The sequence below is a fragment of the Primulina eburnea genome, chromosome 15 (genome assembly GCF_022965805.1).
Source record: "Primulina eburnea isolate SZY01 chromosome 15, ASM2296580v1, whole genome shotgun sequence".
NCBI lineage: Eukaryota > Viridiplantae > Streptophyta > Magnoliopsida > Lamiales > Gesneriaceae > Primulina > Primulina eburnea.
In genome coordinates this window covers 34,165,783-34,183,524 of record NC_133115.1, presented here as the reverse complement: position 1 = coordinate 34,183,524, position 17,742 = coordinate 34,165,783, and the positions used below count along the sequence as shown (strand labels likewise).

The 17,742-nt window shown below is 36.5% G+C and overlaps 4 protein-coding genes across 12 annotated transcripts; all 4 read right to left on the bottom strand.

Annotated features, from left to right (window-relative positions):
* Nucleotides 1-492: 492 nt before the first annotated feature.
* On the bottom strand, nt 493-5,046 carry LOC140815258 (shaggy-related protein kinase zeta-like). 4 transcript variants are annotated; one of them, XM_073174384.1, is made up of 13 exons: nt 4,889-5,046; nt 4,121-4,210; nt 3,853-3,945; nt 3,608-3,667; nt 3,258-3,530; nt 3,107-3,181; nt 2,972-3,028; nt 2,127-2,267; nt 1,985-2,035; nt 1,799-1,894; nt 1,631-1,714; nt 1,357-1,458; nt 493-949 (listed from the first exon to the last, which is right to left on the bottom strand). In XM_073174384.1, the coding sequence occupies exons 1-13, from the start codon at nt 5,018-5,020 to the stop codon at nt 848-850; spliced, it is 1,356 nt and encodes a 451-aa protein (XP_073030485.1). In that variant the 5' UTR covers nt 5,021-5,046; the 3' UTR covers nt 493-847. The 4 variants fall into 4 exon arrangements, with proteins under 4 accessions (XP_073030485.1, XP_073030487.1, XP_073030489.1 ...); XM_073174386.1 differs by having other exon boundaries at nt 4,121-4,246; nt 4,889-5,040; XM_073174388.1 differs by lacking the exon at nt 4,121-4,210 and adding an exon at nt 4,615-4,744 and having other exon boundaries at nt 4,889-5,009.
* Nucleotides 5,047-7,677: 2,631 nt separating this feature from the next.
* On the bottom strand, nt 7,678-10,977 carry LOC140815257 (uncharacterized). Of its 6 annotated transcripts, none has more exons than XM_073174383.1 (4): nt 10,304-10,405; nt 8,981-10,151; nt 8,135-8,878; nt 7,678-8,001 (listed from the first exon to the last, which is right to left on the bottom strand). In XM_073174383.1, the coding sequence occupies exons 2-4, from the start codon at nt 9,911-9,913 to the stop codon at nt 7,972-7,974; spliced, it is 1,707 nt and encodes a 568-aa protein (XP_073030484.1). In that variant the 5' UTR covers nt 9,914-10,151; nt 10,304-10,405; the 3' UTR covers nt 7,678-7,971. The 6 variants fall into 6 exon arrangements, with proteins under 6 accessions (XP_073030484.1, XP_073030481.1, XP_073030482.1 ...); XM_073174380.1 differs by lacking the exon at nt 7,678-8,001 and adding an exon at nt 10,536-10,822 and having other exon boundaries at nt 8,041-8,878; nt 10,304-10,377; XM_073174381.1 differs by lacking the exon at nt 7,678-8,001 and adding an exon at nt 10,639-10,822 and having other exon boundaries at nt 8,041-8,878; nt 10,304-10,377.
* A 2,914-nt stretch (nt 10,978-13,891) lies between these two features.
* On the bottom strand, nt 13,892-14,945 carry LOC140814458 (F-box protein MAX2 homolog B-like). Its single transcript, XM_073173457.1, has one exon. It carries the CDS (start codon nt 14,943-14,945, stop codon nt 14,067-14,069), a length of 879 nt encoding a protein of 292 aa, XP_073029558.1. The 3' UTR covers nt 13,892-14,066.
* A 47-nt stretch (nt 14,946-14,992) lies between these two features.
* Nucleotides 14,993-16,250, bottom strand: LOC140814457 (F-box protein MAX2 homolog A-like). The gene is made up of 2 exons (XM_073173456.1): nt 15,378-16,250; nt 14,993-15,123 (listed from the first exon to the last, which is right to left on the bottom strand). The coding sequence occupies exons 1-2, from the start codon at nt 16,248-16,250 to the stop codon at nt 15,112-15,114; spliced, it is 885 nt and encodes a 294-aa protein (XP_073029557.1). The 3' UTR covers nt 14,993-15,111.
* Nucleotides 16,251-17,742: the final 1,492 nt, after the last annotated feature.

Sequence of the window (17,742 nt, the reverse complement as noted above, 5' to 3'; positions counted from 1 at the left end):
ATTTAATTAGTTATCGGAGTATATTTAGTTATACATGCACGTAAAGTAATGTATATATTTTTAGAAGATATTTTGAAAGTTTAGAATAAAAGTCAAGTGAACTAATACATTAAATTGTAAAGAAAAAAGACATATTAATTTTTTAAATAAAAAATGTGGTAAAACTATATGATAAATTAATATTATAGAAAAAAAAGTAAAATTTTAGTTTCGAGGATAAAGTGATAAATTACATATTAACGATTTCAATCATTAATGATGTAAATAAAAATTATATCATACTTTTTATTTAATGATTTGATTGCGAATAATAAAATAATTAGTATATAAATAAATTATAATTATAACTAAATATTTGATTGGGAAGGAATAAAAATGGATTATTATCACAATAAAATGTTCAATTTTCCTAACCACGGCAAACATTGATCAGCATAGACCAAACATAAAGGATAAAATCCAACTAAAGCAGAATACGGAATATGACAGAGCTTGCATGTGGAAGAAGAAACATAACATACCCAAATTTGGAAACAAATGGAAATACATAGGAATTCTTGCACAATGTAGTTGAAGGAAAAAACTGCTCAAATTGAGACACTTAACACCACGATGATATTTGCTCCTACAATTAGAAATCCTGAGTTCCACCAAAACAAATGTACAAACGCGGAAGAAACTTGTCTAACTACAAGGAATACTAGACCAATACAATCGACGTTGCTCTTAAATCAAGTAGCCACTATATATGATACACCATCATAAAGGGATGTCAAGACCCACTTGCTTGGGTTGAAATGCCTCTCGAATATTAAACAGAAAGCTATTATTGCTTTTGTGCCAACGATCACGTTGCAGCAGGATGGGGGAAAGGAAGACTCAGACTGGCTTGACGCCAAATATGCTCAGGTATCAACTTGCTGAGTAACTCAGGAGATGCTCCAGATAACTAACAGTGAAGGAATTACAAGTTGCATAAGCTTTTGTAGATGTAATGATAATAAGATATCTGCGGGTAAGACAAGCTTTTGAAATGGAAACACATGATGTTCCAATAAAAACCAAACGTTAATTTTTGCTTTTACCAAGTCAATTTTGCTTCAGCACCATTGTAGAACAATTTATCAATAAGATTTTAACGACATAAATTTGTTACCAAAAAAAAAAATTTAAAAAACGTCAAGGAGGAAAATAATTCTGCTGACTTCATTTCAATAGTCGCATATCGTGAATTTGAAGCAAATGCTAGTAAAACATAACTGCGCGCGAGAACAAAATCACTGACATCCAAACAGTAACTCTCTACTTTTGGTGTACAAAATGAAGGAAAGAAAAAAGAGAAGTTAGAAATCGTACTTCCTGTTTAAAGTTAAAAAGAGTGGGGAAAGGGCGACCATTTGGCAGACGAGCATTGAGTTCCCGAAGCTCATTAAAGAAAGGGTGGGCACATGCTTCTATCTGCAATCAAATAAACATTAATTCCATTTAATCAATGACAAATATAGTAGAAAAAGTAGTTAAAAAATCTAAAACTAAAATAAAAGTATAGATTATTTTGTTGCTCAGCATTGCTATTTAAGTATCATATAAGACGATAAAATTCAAATAGACCGATTTAAATAAAACATACAGCTGTGCATCGAAGGCTTGGTGAGTATTGAAGTAGTCTAGAAGTAAGATCAATGGCCTCAGGAGGCATCCGCTTATGGAAAACCTGAAAAGTTATTACTCTTGATAAAAACACTGGAATTTTCATGATAGACCACTGAGAGACGATATTCAGCAAGTACAGCCATACTTTGTGCCATGGATGGGCTTTAATCTGGGGAAACCGGAAGTCAGTGTAATTTGGATTCATACACCGTATTTCTTCTCGAGTTGGAGTACCAAGAACCTGTGCAACAAAGTCATACATAAGGTAAGGCTGCCATAGACTCAAATTTCTACACCATAAATCTGTAAGACATATACTGTTGATGCATACCTTGATAATCTCTACGAGCTGATCAACAGCATTTTCTCCAGGAAAAAGAGGCTGGAGTACAAGAAAAATGATAATGCACAAGGAGAATATGTGCAAGTGTAGACTGGTAATCATGGTAAGCCAGACTTGGAAAAACACAAACCTGGCCCAGAAGCAGCTCAGCAAGAACACATCCAGCTGACCAAATATCAATTGATGTTGAATATTCTGTTGCACCAAATATGAGTTCTGGAGCTCGATAGTAACGAGAGCAAATGTAAGCTATGTTAGCTTCACCCTTCACCTAATAATTGTGTATTTTATAAGGTGAGGAAAAAGCATGATTGATGAGGTACAAACCATCTAAGTTCACGGAAAATATTAGTTTAATAAGCAATATGAGATTTTGAAACCGTAAACACAGGAAAAGTATAATCTCCAGAGACATTACAGAAACATTTCCTTTCATCGGACAACAGAAAGCTTCGTGTAACCACCTTCTAAGGAGACCCAAATGGAAAGAAACTACTACATATCACCCCATTGCTTCAGGGTAAAAGGAGCTAAAAAGAAAGGGCAGTACCCCCAAGAAAATTCGTATGCAGCTACCGCACTAAATCGAGAAACTATAAATGGGACTATGTGGTTTACCAAAACATCCTTTCTTTCGCAAAGCATGTGCTTAACCTAAGCTCGTTTTCCCATGTAACGAGTGAACAAAACGGAATTTGGTGAGATCCATCCCTCTACTTATATGATCCAATTTCCAAGGTTCCCATATAGTTAAGTTAATTGATAATTACAATTGCTAAAATTTATTTCCCCATGAAATTGCTAAACAACCTTGCCACGATTAAATAACCATCAACCACATTGTTTATTGGACAGATTTTCTGAATACAAATGTTTGACATAACTGACACATGATGAACATACATAAATGCGGACCAAATGAGAGCAAACAATCTGCACATCAATACACAGAACCAGACAGAGCAATGAACTTACAAGAGCTTTAGCACTTCCAAAGTCACAAATCTTGACCTGGTGGGTAAGGGGATCAACCTGCAGCAGATAGTATTTTATCAGGAAAAAAATATTCAGAATGACATTGGTAAGAGAGAGGAGAATTACATCACTAACCAAAATATTTTGAGGTTTTATATCGCGATGGGAAACCCCTGCAACACTATGCATATAGGCAAGCCCCCTAAATAACTGAGAAGTATTGGCAGATTTATGCCTGTCAGAGATGAGAAGTCATTGAGAAAATGATTAATGACATCAATCAGACCTGATAGGTGTAGAGTTTCACATAGATGAGCGGCATCCTTTGATTTGAATTGCTATAATGCTTTAAAACCTTGTACATAGTCTCGGGGACGTAATCCATTACCAAATTCAGGAAAAGTTCATCCCTGGTTGTTGTGGAAAAGAAGCAGTGCTTCAGTGAAATCACATTTGGATGATCCATCAACCGCATTAACTGCAGCTCACGATTTTTATATCGCTTATCTTGCAAAACCTTCTTTATGGCCACTGTCTCACCGGTTTCCAAGCACTTCGCCTACAGAAAATTATCACAAACTTTTAGATCTAAAAATATTCTCCTCAAGAAATTGAGAACGAATAAGAAATGCAAACCTGAAAAACAATACCGAATGATCCAGTACCCACAACACGCTCTGCCATGTAACTAATTGTCTGCAGAAAAGCACCACAAACAAACCATTATAATCATTTATAAACATCACAAAGACCCCTTCATCAAAGGATTAAAAAAGGAAATAAAAATCTTGAAATTAAATAGAACAATCTCAATATCTCTGTATTCTCATAAAACATAAAATAGCAGCAACAGAAACTCCATAAAGAAGTCCGATACCAACCCTTTTGGGCTCTCCATTTTTGCCTCCTATCGTAGTTGAAATTATGTGACCAGTCAGCGGATCATTTCCATCAACTAAAGAGGAAGACATATCCTGCAGCACAGACCCAGGGAAAATCATTAGAAAAAAAAATTCGAGCTAAGACAATCAAACTAGCACAATTCGGAGTAGCACCATAACACAGCTAATAGTTAACTGAAAATTCTTAAATTCCCATCTACTTGCAGAATTAGCAAATGTAAAAGGGACAAGGATCTAAAGAGATGACACGTTTAGAACTGAAAAGGCAATATTTGCAACAGGAGACGGCTCTTAAGAAAGCATCCATATATGCCAGAAAACTTGAGAAGGGAGGGATCTACTATATTTTCAAGGAGAATCTACCATAAGCCAACTGCGCAAGCAAACCCTCATTCAATTCAAGTAAACTTCACCTAAAGTTCAAGAAAAGCAGCCAGATTTCACCCGCAGAAAGTAATGAACTAAATCTAAGTAAAATGAAATAAATATAAAATAATATTACATTTATTATCATGAGAGCATGAAGAATGAAAAAAGTATATGCATTATCCGGCAGATAAAATTGAAGAACCGAGAAAAAAAAACAAGAAAAAAACAAACCCAAGTCTACCCATCGATAAAGGACGAAGAAGGCTACGTAAAACTAAATTGCACAGATTTTCATCAAAAGATTCAAAACGGTTGCATCCAACGGAAAAAACCTGATACTTGCACACACGCACAAAAAAACTTATAAATTACCCAACACTCTTTCCTGGCAAAAATCCAGCAGAAACTCTCAAACTTAGAATCCAAAACACCCACGAAAAATATCTAACTCTCAGATCTCCAGCATAATCCCCAATATGCTACCGGGAACCACCCTATATCCCTGTACAAATAAAGATCCACAGATTGGTGAAGCTTCTGAGCTAGATCGAGGTAGCCCAAGCAGAATTTGGCTAAAGACACATTGTTAATGCAGAGAGAAGTCCTAGCGAGAAGGAAAAGAAGGCGTTATGGAGTGATGGAGCACCTTGTCAGTTTCCATGGCGTGCTTGACGCCAGTGGCAAGCGGTGGTTGAGCTTGGTCAAGATGATGATATTTATGATGATGCTGCTCGGGTGGCGGAATATGGTGATGATGCTCTTCCGGCAACGAATCCATGTGACTTTCACCTCTCTCTCTTGTTATTTATAGCTTTATATTTTATAATTAATAATATCATTTTTAAATTGTATATATCTATATATATTTGATATTTTTATATCTTCGTACATATAATATTATTGAGATAATATTCATCTGTTAAATATATAATTTTAATATTTTTTATGATATATAAATTATATACTCACATAAATATATAATATGTAACGTATCAAAATTATATATGTAATATAACTTTAACAAAAGTAAGAGTATACTAATAGAATATTTAATAAATTAATAATATGATTAACTAAAAATATATGTGAAATAAGATATCATAAAATAAATAAGGTATAGAAGATTAAGTTTAAATTTTGAAAATAGTCAATCTAAATTGGTTGGATGTTTGAGAATGAATTTAATTTAAAAAAATGTATATCTAATTTAGAGTAAATTTGAATTCAATTCATAAGAAATTTTTTATTTATTTTATTTTATAAATAAAATAAAATAATGAAAGAAGGGAAAAAAAGAAGAAATACTCGTATATAGGGAGTAGTATAAAGAAAAAGGGATACGAAGACCAAAAAAAGGGGGTTTGGAAACAAGATGACATGTTTACCCACGCGAGCAAGAGTAGCGTAGAGACACGCGCGATTGTGGGACCCACAACTGTTTTGGACACTTATTTTTATATTTATATTATATTATATTAATTATTATTGTTGTTGTTTTTAGTATTATCATGATGTCTACTTTGACACGATATCATGAATCTTTATCTGTGAGATATGTCAATCTTATCGATATTTACAAATGAAAAGTAATATTCTTAGCATAAAAAGTAATACTTTTTCATGAATGACACAAATAAGAGATCTAGTCTCTCAAAATACGATTCGTGAGACGTCTCACACAAATTTTTTCATTTTATTTCGATGGACTTACAACTCATGGCAAACACTTTTGTATGTGCCTCAGCAATTCCTCGTTTTGTCACAAATAATGCACACAATTTTTTAATAATAACAATAATTGTTATCATGACATGACCAAAAAGCGAACAATCATTGCAAACTTATCCATATTTATTTACTCTTATTTTTATTATTATTATTATGTAGAGATCTTTCTGTCGATAAATATGCAGCTCTAGTGGCTGGAATATTTATCATTATTTAAGATTACACCAGATTCCAAAATAAAATGAAGAGATAAGATTGCTAAGTAATTTATTACATTTTCACTTAATTTTAAACCCGAATTCAAAAAAAAAAAATATCTAAGACAATTCAATATTCAAATGCACAAACTCACACTTACTGAACAAGTTTGTGAGACAGATATTCAATACGATAATAAATCGAATAGACACAACTCGCAGTATACCAACGGTTCAAAAGCCAAGAAAACCCACAGGTCAACATTAGGAGGCCCATTAATAAATTCTTGCATATGGGGAGGTCCTCAATTTCCATCAGACCAGTCATCTCCGAGTAACAACTATCCATTATAATTATATTCATCAACTAAGAATAATTGCGCCCGTCTATCTACGCTACGCCAACAAATTTTTTTCCTCACATATTGTATATATCTTAAAATGAGCATCTTTAAAACGTCAACTAGGATACAATAAGGAATAATCTAATATTTAAATGAAAATGCCCAAAAAAAATCAAAGCCAATAGAATATCAAACAAGTGTGAACAAGTAGCACGATTTTCAGATCCATCTGCAATACTTGTACAAAAAAAATAGCCTCAGGCAAACTTACAAATCTAACACACCGACTCTCAGTTTTTGACATAAAAAATAATATAGAGTCGACGTGTTTGCCGTGAAGAAAATGACAATATTTAAAAAAACTGACAAATAATCACAACATTTATGAGGACATTTGTGCTCGGCCAGGGTGCTTCTATATATTTAGGTTATTCAAAAGGCATGGCAATGTCCTTTGAGAGTACATATGCACTAATAGGTTCACATATAAGGTTTTCTCTTCACCAAGAATATTCTAAGATTTCTTATCGTCTATGCGTAATGTGAACCGTATGATTTTTAAATACACACGAGTAAGTGAAGAGTTTATGCAATCAAAATTCTAAACTTCAAAAGAATCTCTAAAACAGTCGTGTACTGCCAAGTGGTCGCCACAAGCAAATGTTTTAAAGAGTTGATTTTGTAAGAGCTAGAACAATATTCCACAGAAGACAAAGTTAAGTCGCCAAATGGTAAAGAAATTGAGCTGCGTTTAAAGTTACCCCAAGACTAATGTTCTCAGTATCAAAAGGCTTCCCAGAGGTGAATCAGGATATGTGCTGAGTGTGACACCAGAAGAATATGTGAACAAATCATCACAAAGAAACTATAGGAAAGGCAATGATTGAAACTACGTCAAAATTGCTATCACCACATTATAATAAGGCAATATTAGTAACCTGCAAAAGAAATGTCGGTATACCGAAAAAAATGTCGATAATAATATTTTCGGTATACCGACAAAATTTTCAGTGTCGGTACGGTATGGATATGAACTTTTTTCATACCGAAAATTCGGTATATCGAATGTACGGTATACCGAATTTCCGGTATCGATATGGAAAAATTCCATACCGATATTTTCGGTACGGTATACGGTACCGTAGTTCATACCGTAACCACCCTATGCAACACATCTCAGAGTTGAAACCAAGTGTCGATTGCAGAGGCACCCACAGTCCACAGAGGTTTATTACAGTGTGAATGGACTAAAATAGCAACCATTGATTCGAACAATGTTTCTTCTATACAGGGTTATTACAAGCGTGACAAAAAGTGAGGCATCAACCATCTTGCAAGCCAAAGAGAGTGAGTTGTGGAGAGTAGAACTATTTAAGAATCGTATGCATATCGACATTGGATCCGCCAAAGTTGCCGGAAAACGGCTGTACAAGAGCCATAGCTTCAAGTATGGCTCATCATTAACCTTCTGGTATGGGCGTCAAGAGTTCCTGATAAAGCAAGCAACAATGTGAGCCAATCACTGGTTTCATACACATGAAATACACTAATAGAAACATTTGATAATTAGTTGAAGCAACAAAAGAACATCGACTTAGAATGACATGAAATGTGTTGTCGCACCTTTGTAGATTTGACAAAAGTTTCCCAGGTGATGTTGCCTCTAGGTGCATTAGGATCATGATTTTTGGTATTTGTTGCCACACCAAAAGATGAATGAAGATATGATTTCTTCATGGAAATTGAAGGCAATGTACGCCCGAGCCAAGAATCTGATGGAGATTTAGGTAAAGATGGGGGAACAGGAAAGCGAGAGTGATTTGGATGAGTTTCGTTTTCCAGAGCTAATGCTTTTGGTGGCTGACTTTCAGAAGGATCTTTGTCCAGAACTTTTAGATTTTTCGTCATAGTTGAACATAGGTTAGCATCTTCATTTTGTCCGTACGCCTCTGGTACATCCATCGCTACTTTATTAGCAATAATTTTTAGGACTTCTCCTAAAACAGGAACTCCTTCAGCATCTTCTTCAGTCGGTGGAGAACAGGAAGCCGTGCTTTCAGTTTCCAGCATCTTCATGGTATCTACACAGAGAGATTTTTCCACAGCAGATTCTCCTGATTCCTCTGAACTGCCCTGATCAGCCAATAGTTCCTGAAAGGTTTTGGCATCAATCCTTGTATGGTTTGTTTCTTCAGGAACCCCAGTAACTTCTTGTTCTTCAATAAACGAAAAACGTGCATGACGACTTGTTGATGCATTATGGTTCTCTACTTGAAAATGTTCATTTTCCAAATTTGTCTCATTCACCTCAAGTTCAGATGTTTGGATTGTGTCCATTGATTTAAGCTCAGAATAATCAGGCTTGGACTGCTCAACAAAAATAATAGTAAATGGGTCAAATTTGCATCAAAATCTTGGCATAAGCCATAGCACGCATGAAGGTCGAAGATATGAAACTAAAGTTAATACCTCGTTCTCAGTCTCGCCATAAGATCCCGCTGAAGAAGCTCGATTTTGAGTTGTGTTAGCAGCATGTATTGGAATTCGGGTTCTCATGCTCATTGCAGGTACTGCATTTAAAACGCCCAGTGAACTTCTTGAGCAAAACCGGGGTAGCAGACCACAAACTCCTGGAAATTTTTTATGCTGATTATAGTCGTCATCGCTGTCCTCTTCTTGTTCTTGTTCTGTTTCATGGCAATATGAATACCGCTTTGCAAAACTAGGCCCATAGCGAAGCAAAAGCTTACCACTGCCAACTATTTTCTTAGATTGTTGGAGTTGTTCTCTGGTGATAGATTCCTTTTGGGATGCACACTGTGGTGTCTCAGAAGCCATTGCCTTTGCAGCGGGGAGAAACCTATCCATCATGAACTCCAGAGATCTTGGGTCGGTATAAAAACTGTCAGATCTTTCGGTATCTAAATCATCGAATCCACTTAAACCACTCACACTACAGTTGATGAAAAAGGATTCGGTTCTTGAAAGTGTATCAGGCGCATCAACATAATCTTCATCACTATCCCCTGACTCAGAATGCATCCCCTTCTCGGTAATTTCGTCATATCTCTCAAAATTCTGGAAATTTTCATCGCCATGCAGCCCACTCTGGGAATCACCTGCAACGGTTACTATTAGACTTGAATTTTCCTCTGGAATAATTTGACGTGAATGCTGCTGGATAGCTTGTGGACATCTTCCCGGAGGAAGCTTAGGAGCAATTGGAGGTCTAGGGTGGTTTCGAGTTTCTTGCTTGGACACTTCCTTTGGTTGTCCAGGGGTCTGTTCCCATTGAAAAGGCACGGCTCCAGGATTTCTAATTGGGCCGGATTTCAGTTCTGATCGGTAAGAAGGAAGATGAGGTCTAACAGGCACAGAACTTACCTGTTTTACCTTTGTCATCCTTTTGAGAGGTCACTGCTGGCGAATTTCGTCTCACTGATAGAAATGGTCGGTTGAAATTCAGTTTATTGTCCTCCATCCGCTAAACCAGCGACACCAACTTGCTCTATCTGTGTCAATATCACCGCCAGTTTGTGATTGGCTCCTTTATTCAAGACCAGGGAGCGATTGATTGGCTCGAAAAACACCTCCTTATAGAATTTCCACCATCTCTAGCCCGCTCAACGTTCTGCTACGGCTGTGGAAGAACACAGGAGAAGAGTCAGAGCTATCATAGCATATGGCTCTATATAATTTCCTCTGTAAAGTTTATATACATGTCCTTATATACATATGCATTCCAAACTCATCTACAGAATTCAACACACATGGTTAGAATCCCCATTTCACCTGAAAAAATTCTTGATAGTTGAGCATGCTTAGAGAAATAACCCACATTTCATCCTCAAGATGGTGACATAATTCTACAAACGAGGCATAGATATTGACTGACTTAGACGAAATGAACTTTGATGTAGCCGAAAACAAGAAAAAACCATATGCCCTGATTTTTATACATATCTGATTAACGCTGTAAGAATTTTAAGCAGACAAGCTAAGAAAAGCTGAAAGTTAAGCTCACTTGACAGGAGATAAAGAATTCACAATGAGTATCAGAGGCACTCCAAGAACACAGAAATCATAACTTATAGAAAATCTTCATATAAAATGGAGCTAAACTTAACCTTATCAGTACATTTTAGCACTTGCAACTCCTCCCAGTTTTTCCCACTTCGAGGCTGATATATTTCTGGGTTCAAATTTATTGCGGCAACAACCATGAACCAACACCCCAAAAAATAATTCAAGGAAATATATGTCAACAATTAACGATCATATATCATCAACAACAAAAACCCATTAAGATTTCTGCAGAAAAGTTTGGGAGAGAGATAGTACCATTGGAAAAAATTGAGAATCCTGAATAGCAATTTTTGGTTAACTCTGTTCAATTTATTGAGAAGAACATCATATGACAGATGCTGATGGGATCACATTTATTGCCGATGAAAGCTGTAAAACAGCGATAAAAGAAAAGATCTGATTACCATCCTTATAATATGATTTTTACTGGAATTGTTTATTAAGCTGGACAGAGAGGCTCACCATGTGCAAAGCAAGAACACATGGTAGTGGGTTATACATACAATCTTAGCGTACGAAATTTAAATTCTTGTTTTGGTTATGAAATTTATTGCATTACTTAGTTTAGTATAATGTTATTTTGACTTTACCTCTGGCCATCCATCCATCCATCCATATTGGGATCATGTGATCACATTTTAATTAATCAACAATATAATATGATTGTTAAGGGGATGACCAAAAAAGTCATCTTTACACATGCAGCATCATTGAACTTTCAGGAAACTTCAGAATTCTTGGAAACTGAAAATTAATTTATGGACCATTGTGGATTCATCATTAGTTGCGGATTTGGGATTTTATTATATTTTGGTAATTAACCGTGCATTTATTACTCAATAAGATAGATAGAGACACCCAACTTATTTTTTTAAAAAAATATTTTTTAGAACTCCATGTTTTTTTTAACAAAGAAACGTATGTTTCTTGAAAACAGATGAAAACGGCTCTCTTTCTTTTTTTAAACAATTGTGACATCATCTTTCGGTTGTATATTGGATAGATTTTCGAACTAATACAATATCTTATAAATTATGTTAATTAAATAAATTATATTCAGAAAACCATGTACGACAGGTTTATACGATAAAATGTAGTCGAGACTATCTTGTTATTTTTTATGACCATTGGTTAAGGATTTTAAGTGAGCGTTACTTGAGCTACAAGCAGAGACGGAGCTTTGGTGGGTATGGTCGTGCCTAGGGTCGCAAACGAACCTAACATGTTCGCGAGTTTTTCGAACCGGCTCGATAAATATTCGATTCGTATTCAAACTTATCGAATTTAAGCCGAACTCGAACACGTTCGAACTTTTTTTCGAGCCGAACTCGAACACAAATTATTTTGTTCGATAGCTCGCGAATAGTTCGCGAGCCTTAATATTTTATTAATATAATATAATTATATATATATATATATATATATATATATATATATATATATATATTTCGAATATTTCGAGCATTTCGAGCTTTCAAACCTTAATATCCGAGCAATAATTCGAATAGTTCACGAATATATTCGAATATTTCGAGCCGAACTCGAACTCGAACTTCATTTCGAGCCGAGCTCGAGCCCAAATATTTGAAATTATCGAACTTCGAATCGAGCTCGAACTCGAATATACCTATTTCGAGCCGAATTCGAGCCTGACTTTTTTACTATTATTCGGCTCGATTCGGTTCGTTTGCACTCCTAATCGTGCCCCTCGAGTTTTTATTTTTATTTTTATTGAGTAAGGTGCTAGATGTAATATTTTACTTCACTTTTCTCCCTTTAAAATTTGCCATTGCTCCTCTAAAATTTTTAATAAATTTTTTTTCTTCCTCTCAACTCCATTTTTTTGGCTCTGTTCTTGGCTACAAGTATGCGTCGTCCTCTTGCTACAAATTCAAATTGAATATGTCTCTTGTAAAACGATTTCATAGATTTTTACTCATGAGACGTGTCAACTATATCTATATTTACAGTAAAATGTAATAGTTGAACATAAAAAGTCATATTTTTTAATATGTGACCTAAACGTAGTATTTATCTCAGAAAATTGACTTATATGATCGTCTCACATAAATTTTTGTGTTTGATATTAATATTGTAGTAAGGTATCTACTTGTTGTACAACTCAGTACAAATTACAAATTCATATATTGTCCAAGCAAAAGAAAAAAAAAAATTACGACTTTATCTTAGAGGACCACTATGAGTTGTTTTTGCAATGTTGTACCCCAAAACTCGAGCAACCCACTTAAGTTTTAAACTTTATGCTCTTTTCTGTCTTAAAGGCTATGTCCTATTAAAATTTGTTGGACGATCTTTCATCTTTACGAAGGTGGGTTCATTTTCATTTCCAATTGAGTTATTTAAGTAGTTTTATAATTTTTTTAATATACATTTGAAAAAGATGAGATCTCTTGTGAGACGGTTTCACGAATCTTTATCTGTGAGACGGGTCAACCCTACCGATATTCACAATAAAAAGTAATATTCTTAGCTTAAAAAGTAATACATTTTCATTGATGACCCAAATAAGAGATCCGTCTCACAAAATACGACCCGTGAGACCGTCTCACACAAGTTTTTGTCTTTGAAAAATTCATAATATTTTTTTGAGTAGGTCTCTTGTGAGACGGTCTCACGAATCTTTATCTGTGATATGGGTCAACCTTACCAATATTCACAATAAAAAGTAATACTCTTAGCATAAAAAGTAATATTTTTTCATGGATGACCCGAATAAGAGATCTGTCTCACAAAATTCGACCCGTGAGACCATCTCACACAAATTTTTGCATCATCTTGAGTAGGTTTAGATCGGAAGGAGTCTCCAAATTTGAAATATTAATCATATTTACTTTCATATATTATATTCAAGAATCTCACTTATGATCACCGTGGGCACAAATATGAATTCTAATATTATTTAATAGCAATTACTAAAAGGAAAACTTGTTATCTAATAATAATAATAATAATAATCTCTGTGTCCCAATTATATAAAAACACATATTAATAAATTCATTACAAAAGGCAATTATATAAACAAATGTCCTATTTTACTCTTATTTACGAGTGTTTAGATGTATAAATAAAAATATTTTTAAAAGTAGCTAATTATTTAATGACCATAAAAATAAATTAAATTTCTCACCACTTAAAAAAGTGTTCAAAACAAAAAAATTCCGGATTTTGAAGTTGGATGTAGTCAGGTCCACGAAAGAAAGTTAAAAGGACTCTCTATTGAAATGGGCCTGTGACCCGTTTATTTATTTTTCCAAACTTAACGGCTAATCTAAATAATTTTGTCAAGGATTTCAATTATATTTCATGATCCGATGGTAAAGCACAACCGGAAAAGTCCAGCTTATTCATGTCTATAAACCCAAGCTCAAGCACAGACCGCTCGGAGAGTTTATTGTCAAAACTGTAAAAGAGAAAGAACATCATCAACGTCGCATGGGTTGAGTTTGCATCAATCAGAAATCCGGCGCCTATTAAGTGCAGCCTCGAAACGGCAACACGAGTCTGGCCTCATCTCCGTGCTCATATCATTCTCTGGTGCAGGATAGTAGTCCCCTCTCAATTGGACATCTCTTAGATCCGGTATCCTTGGCAAAAACATCATGAAGTGCTCGTGAGCCGTCCCGTGTATGAAAAGTTTCCTGAGCCCGACACATTCTTGCAGCAATCCGGCTGCCGGAAGAGATAAGCTCCTTTGGTTAACATCCCTGTCCTGGGGAGGCCAGTAATCCAGCTCAGTTAGACCCAAATCGCCTATACAGAACAAATAAAACCGTTCCCATAGGCTCAAATCCATCTGCCCAGAAGGTGCGGTGTGGGCATAGCCGATGGTGTCGCCGCAGTCTAAATGCATCCTTTTCAGGCTGGGATAGTTCATTAGAATGCTCAACCCAAATTCACGTTCAGATGGCCTTGATAACTCCCTGCAATCTCCTTCAACCTTGATTCGAATCTCCTCCAACTTTGGACAGTTTTCAAGTCCTGCAGACGATAGAGGAGTCAAAAGCTGGCCTACTTCGATCCACAGAGATAGATATTGAAGTCTGTCCCATGTTTTCTCCACGAACCCATTCCCATGTGTGAAGCCATTATCGTTAAGATCAAATCCTACATGACCAGAATTGGGATTGGACGAGTATTTGCATTTCTTGGGGGCATTACCCATGCCCAAGTATTCACAACTGGAACTCATATATAAAGGCATTGCTTGAAAATGTCCACCAGGGGAATCTGATGCTTTCACTTGCTCAAAAACATTGAGATTCAAACCACCATTGACGCCATCAAGATCCTCGGCACAATCCCAGATGCAATCGATGTGAAGCCTCATGATTCGATCCTGAATTGGCTCCAACGCTTTCAAAGACGATGCTGCACCAAGATTCTTGCAACAGGAGATTCTGACATTGACTAAGGTCTGACGAAGTCAAGAAACAAAAGTCCTCATCCCCCGTGTGGTTATTTTCTTGCAACCTTGGACCTCAAACTTTGCCAACCTACAACACCCTCTGGCAATTGCAATCAATCCCATGTCAGTCAAATCACCCACATTCCTAATGGACAGTGACTCAAGCTTTTGGCAGAGGGCTACGCCATCGAGCTTGGACTCAATTGGCATCGAAATACCATGAAATAGCCCCAATTTAAGAGACCTCAAGTTTGGGCATTTCGAGTCGAGAACCTCCAGAGCTGGACCACTGTCTCGGACATTATTACAAACATCTAAAGCTAGTTCTACTAACAATGGAAGCCTTGAAAATACCTCTATCAAAGTGGCCGCATCAATCTTCGCGTCCTCTCGGGCGAATCCATCGTGCTCAGGGTCACCTCTCGCAGTCGATAAAGCTGAAGTATCAGCCAAGTGAAGAATTGACAATTTTGGGCAATTCACTGATACAGAAACCAAACCTTCGTTACCAACAAATCCGATATACCTTGGATCGAACGTACACGCAGCGCGAAATTCCCTCAAATTTGGACAAGAGACGGTGATAATCTTAATCTCATCGGATTTGAAACCTTCAGAAAACGATGGGTTCAGAAGATTGAGGCAGGTGAGATTCGAGGCAAGTAACGGATATGATTCAAGAGCCGGAGGCACGTCATCCGTCCAGCAATAAAACGCTGAAAGATCAAGAGAAATCAATTGTCCACAGTGCTGGAACAAGATCTTGAGCTCATCACCGGCAGCGGATATTTGAGGTCTCTGGTGCCATCTGACCAGCTTCACGTGTTTGAGATTGGGCCACTGGTGAGCGATGAGTTGAATAGTTGAGGGGTTTCGAGCGTAGAGCTTGATGGAAGACAGAGAAGGAAAGGCCCGGTGGAGGAGGCGGGCGATGAGCTTAGGGTCAGAGGCGGCGGCGAGGGAGTGACCCCATGGGGAGAGAAGAGAGATGTCGAGGTGGGATATGGATGTGAAGCAGTTGGGAACCATGAAGAGGTCGCGGAGGTTGCCGCGGAGGGTGAGGGAAGCACGTGTGGCGCGCTCTAAAAGGCACCACTTGTGACAGACGATTGAGGCAGAGTTGCGGCAACGAACATCAGACACGGCGGCGATTATGTTAGACAGAATGACGTCTGGGAGGTCATCTATTGTCGTGATTAAAGCCGCCGCCATGCGTGCTGAATCCATATCTGCGTGTATATCTTAGATGGATTGATGGGTGAGTACGAGAGTTTATACGGGAAATTTGGGTTCAGTCCTCAGCCGCCATTTTTTTTTGTGTTCAGTCCCTAGGTACTTTTTTAGTACCACATTTCCAAATGAAGTGTACCACATTTCCACATGAAGTGTACCATATTTTGTATGATATAGTACCACAATTTTGTAGATAGGGAGTAAAACCAAAAAATTTTTTGATTGGGGATTTTTCAATAACTTCCCCCTTTATACACAGTTGCTTTTGATATTTTTAATTAATTTCATTAATTTATTAGACACAGTGTTACTGTTTTATTTACCATCCCATTGATTATTATTATTATTTATTTATTTATTTATTTTTTTAAAAGCAAAATCCATTCATCAGACTATGTTCAATAAATCAAGAGTCACAATATCATTGAACCTAGAAGGTAAAATGAAATGACTCCACTCAAAGTGAGAATTCGAAAGAAGAGCTTCACGGGCAAAAGATGTGCAGCTCCATTCGCCCATCTTTTCATATGGTGCAAAGATACAAACACTAGTGATTTGAGTAATGCTTGCACTTCCAAAGTAATCGTTCATCAGGTCCACAATCCTCTTAAGGCTTCGTTGCTGCTTGAACCACTCGAAGAAAATCCGAAAAGATGCAAATTTTGATAAACCCCTGTTGTAAACAAAAATCCGTACCATAACGGCTAGCAGCCAATTCTGAACCTTCCGCTGAAACCGGATATCGGCGGCTTCCATACCAGTTCTGAATTACTCACTCTCATTGGTGTCTCTGTATCACATAGTCAGTCCACTGGCTTTGCGAAATGCATCTAACAAAAAGAGAGACCAATCTATATTTAAGTCTGATGGCTTCCGAGAACTTAAATGTATTGCCTTGCAAATTTAACACCAAACAGCCCATGTCATTACAGTAAACAATTCAAAGTAATCCTCACTCAAAACCATCAATATGATTAAGCCACAATCCATAGAAGTTGCCAACCGAAGCTTACGTAAATGAATCCAAAACACCGTTTCTTTCCACAAATTCATAAAAAGGGCAAAACAAAAGGCAATGATGGCACATGGTGTAACCTCAAATTTGCTGCTGTAGGAATAATATTTCTGGTCGCTCGTCACATAAATATACGAACTTTGGGAGGAATTAACTTCCACCAACTCAGCAGAGGATGTGAAGATTGAAATGGAGGGGGAGTCAGACTATTGATCTCCAAGAGATAACCAAGTTCGACAGACTACATACCACTCGGGCTTCTCTTCCAGAACCTGATATCTGCGCATCCATTAATGTTCAAGGAAACATCAAGAATTGCTTCATCTTCGTGCAGAGTTGTGCATATCACTATTGTTAGATTAAGTAAACCTTTCATATGAGATCTATGTAATCCAATTTAATCAGGGCCTTCTAATTTTGTGAACAGTTTTTGATTTTTTTTAATAATCCCAAAGCTTAGGTCATAGATTT

What these genes read in the sequence shown, in the direction of transcription:
- LOC140815258 (XM_073174384.1), bottom strand. Translation starts at nt 5,020, where the DNA reads ATGGATTCGTTGCCGGAAGAGCATCATCACCATATTCCGCCACCCGAG. An exon ending in GCCTTTTCAGTTCTAAACGT is followed by an intron (nt 3,946 to 4,120) that starts GTCATCTCTTTA and finishes TCTGTGCTGCAG; the next exon opens with GATATGTCTTCCTCTTTAGT. An exon ending in CATTCGGTATTGTTTTTCAG is followed by an intron (nt 3,531 to 3,607) that starts GTTTGCATTTCT and finishes AATTTTCTGTAG; the next exon opens with GCGAAGTGCTTGGAAACCGG.
- LOC140815257 (XM_073174382.1), bottom strand. Translation starts at nt 9,913, where the DNA reads ATGACAAAGGTAAAACAGGTAAGTTCTGTGCCTGTTAGACCTCATCTT. An exon ending in ATGGCGAGACTGAGAACGAG is followed by an intron (nt 8,879 to 8,980) that starts GTATTAACTTTA and finishes TTTGTTGAGCAG; the next exon opens with TCCAAGCCTGATTATTCTGA.
- LOC140814458 (XM_073173457.1), bottom strand. Translation starts at nt 14,945, where the DNA reads ATGAGGCTTCACATCGATTGCATCTGGGATTGTGCCGAGGATCTTGAT.
- LOC140814457 (XM_073173456.1), bottom strand. Translation starts at nt 16,250, where the DNA reads ATGGATTCAGCACGCATGGCGGCGGCTTTAATCACGACAATAGATGAC.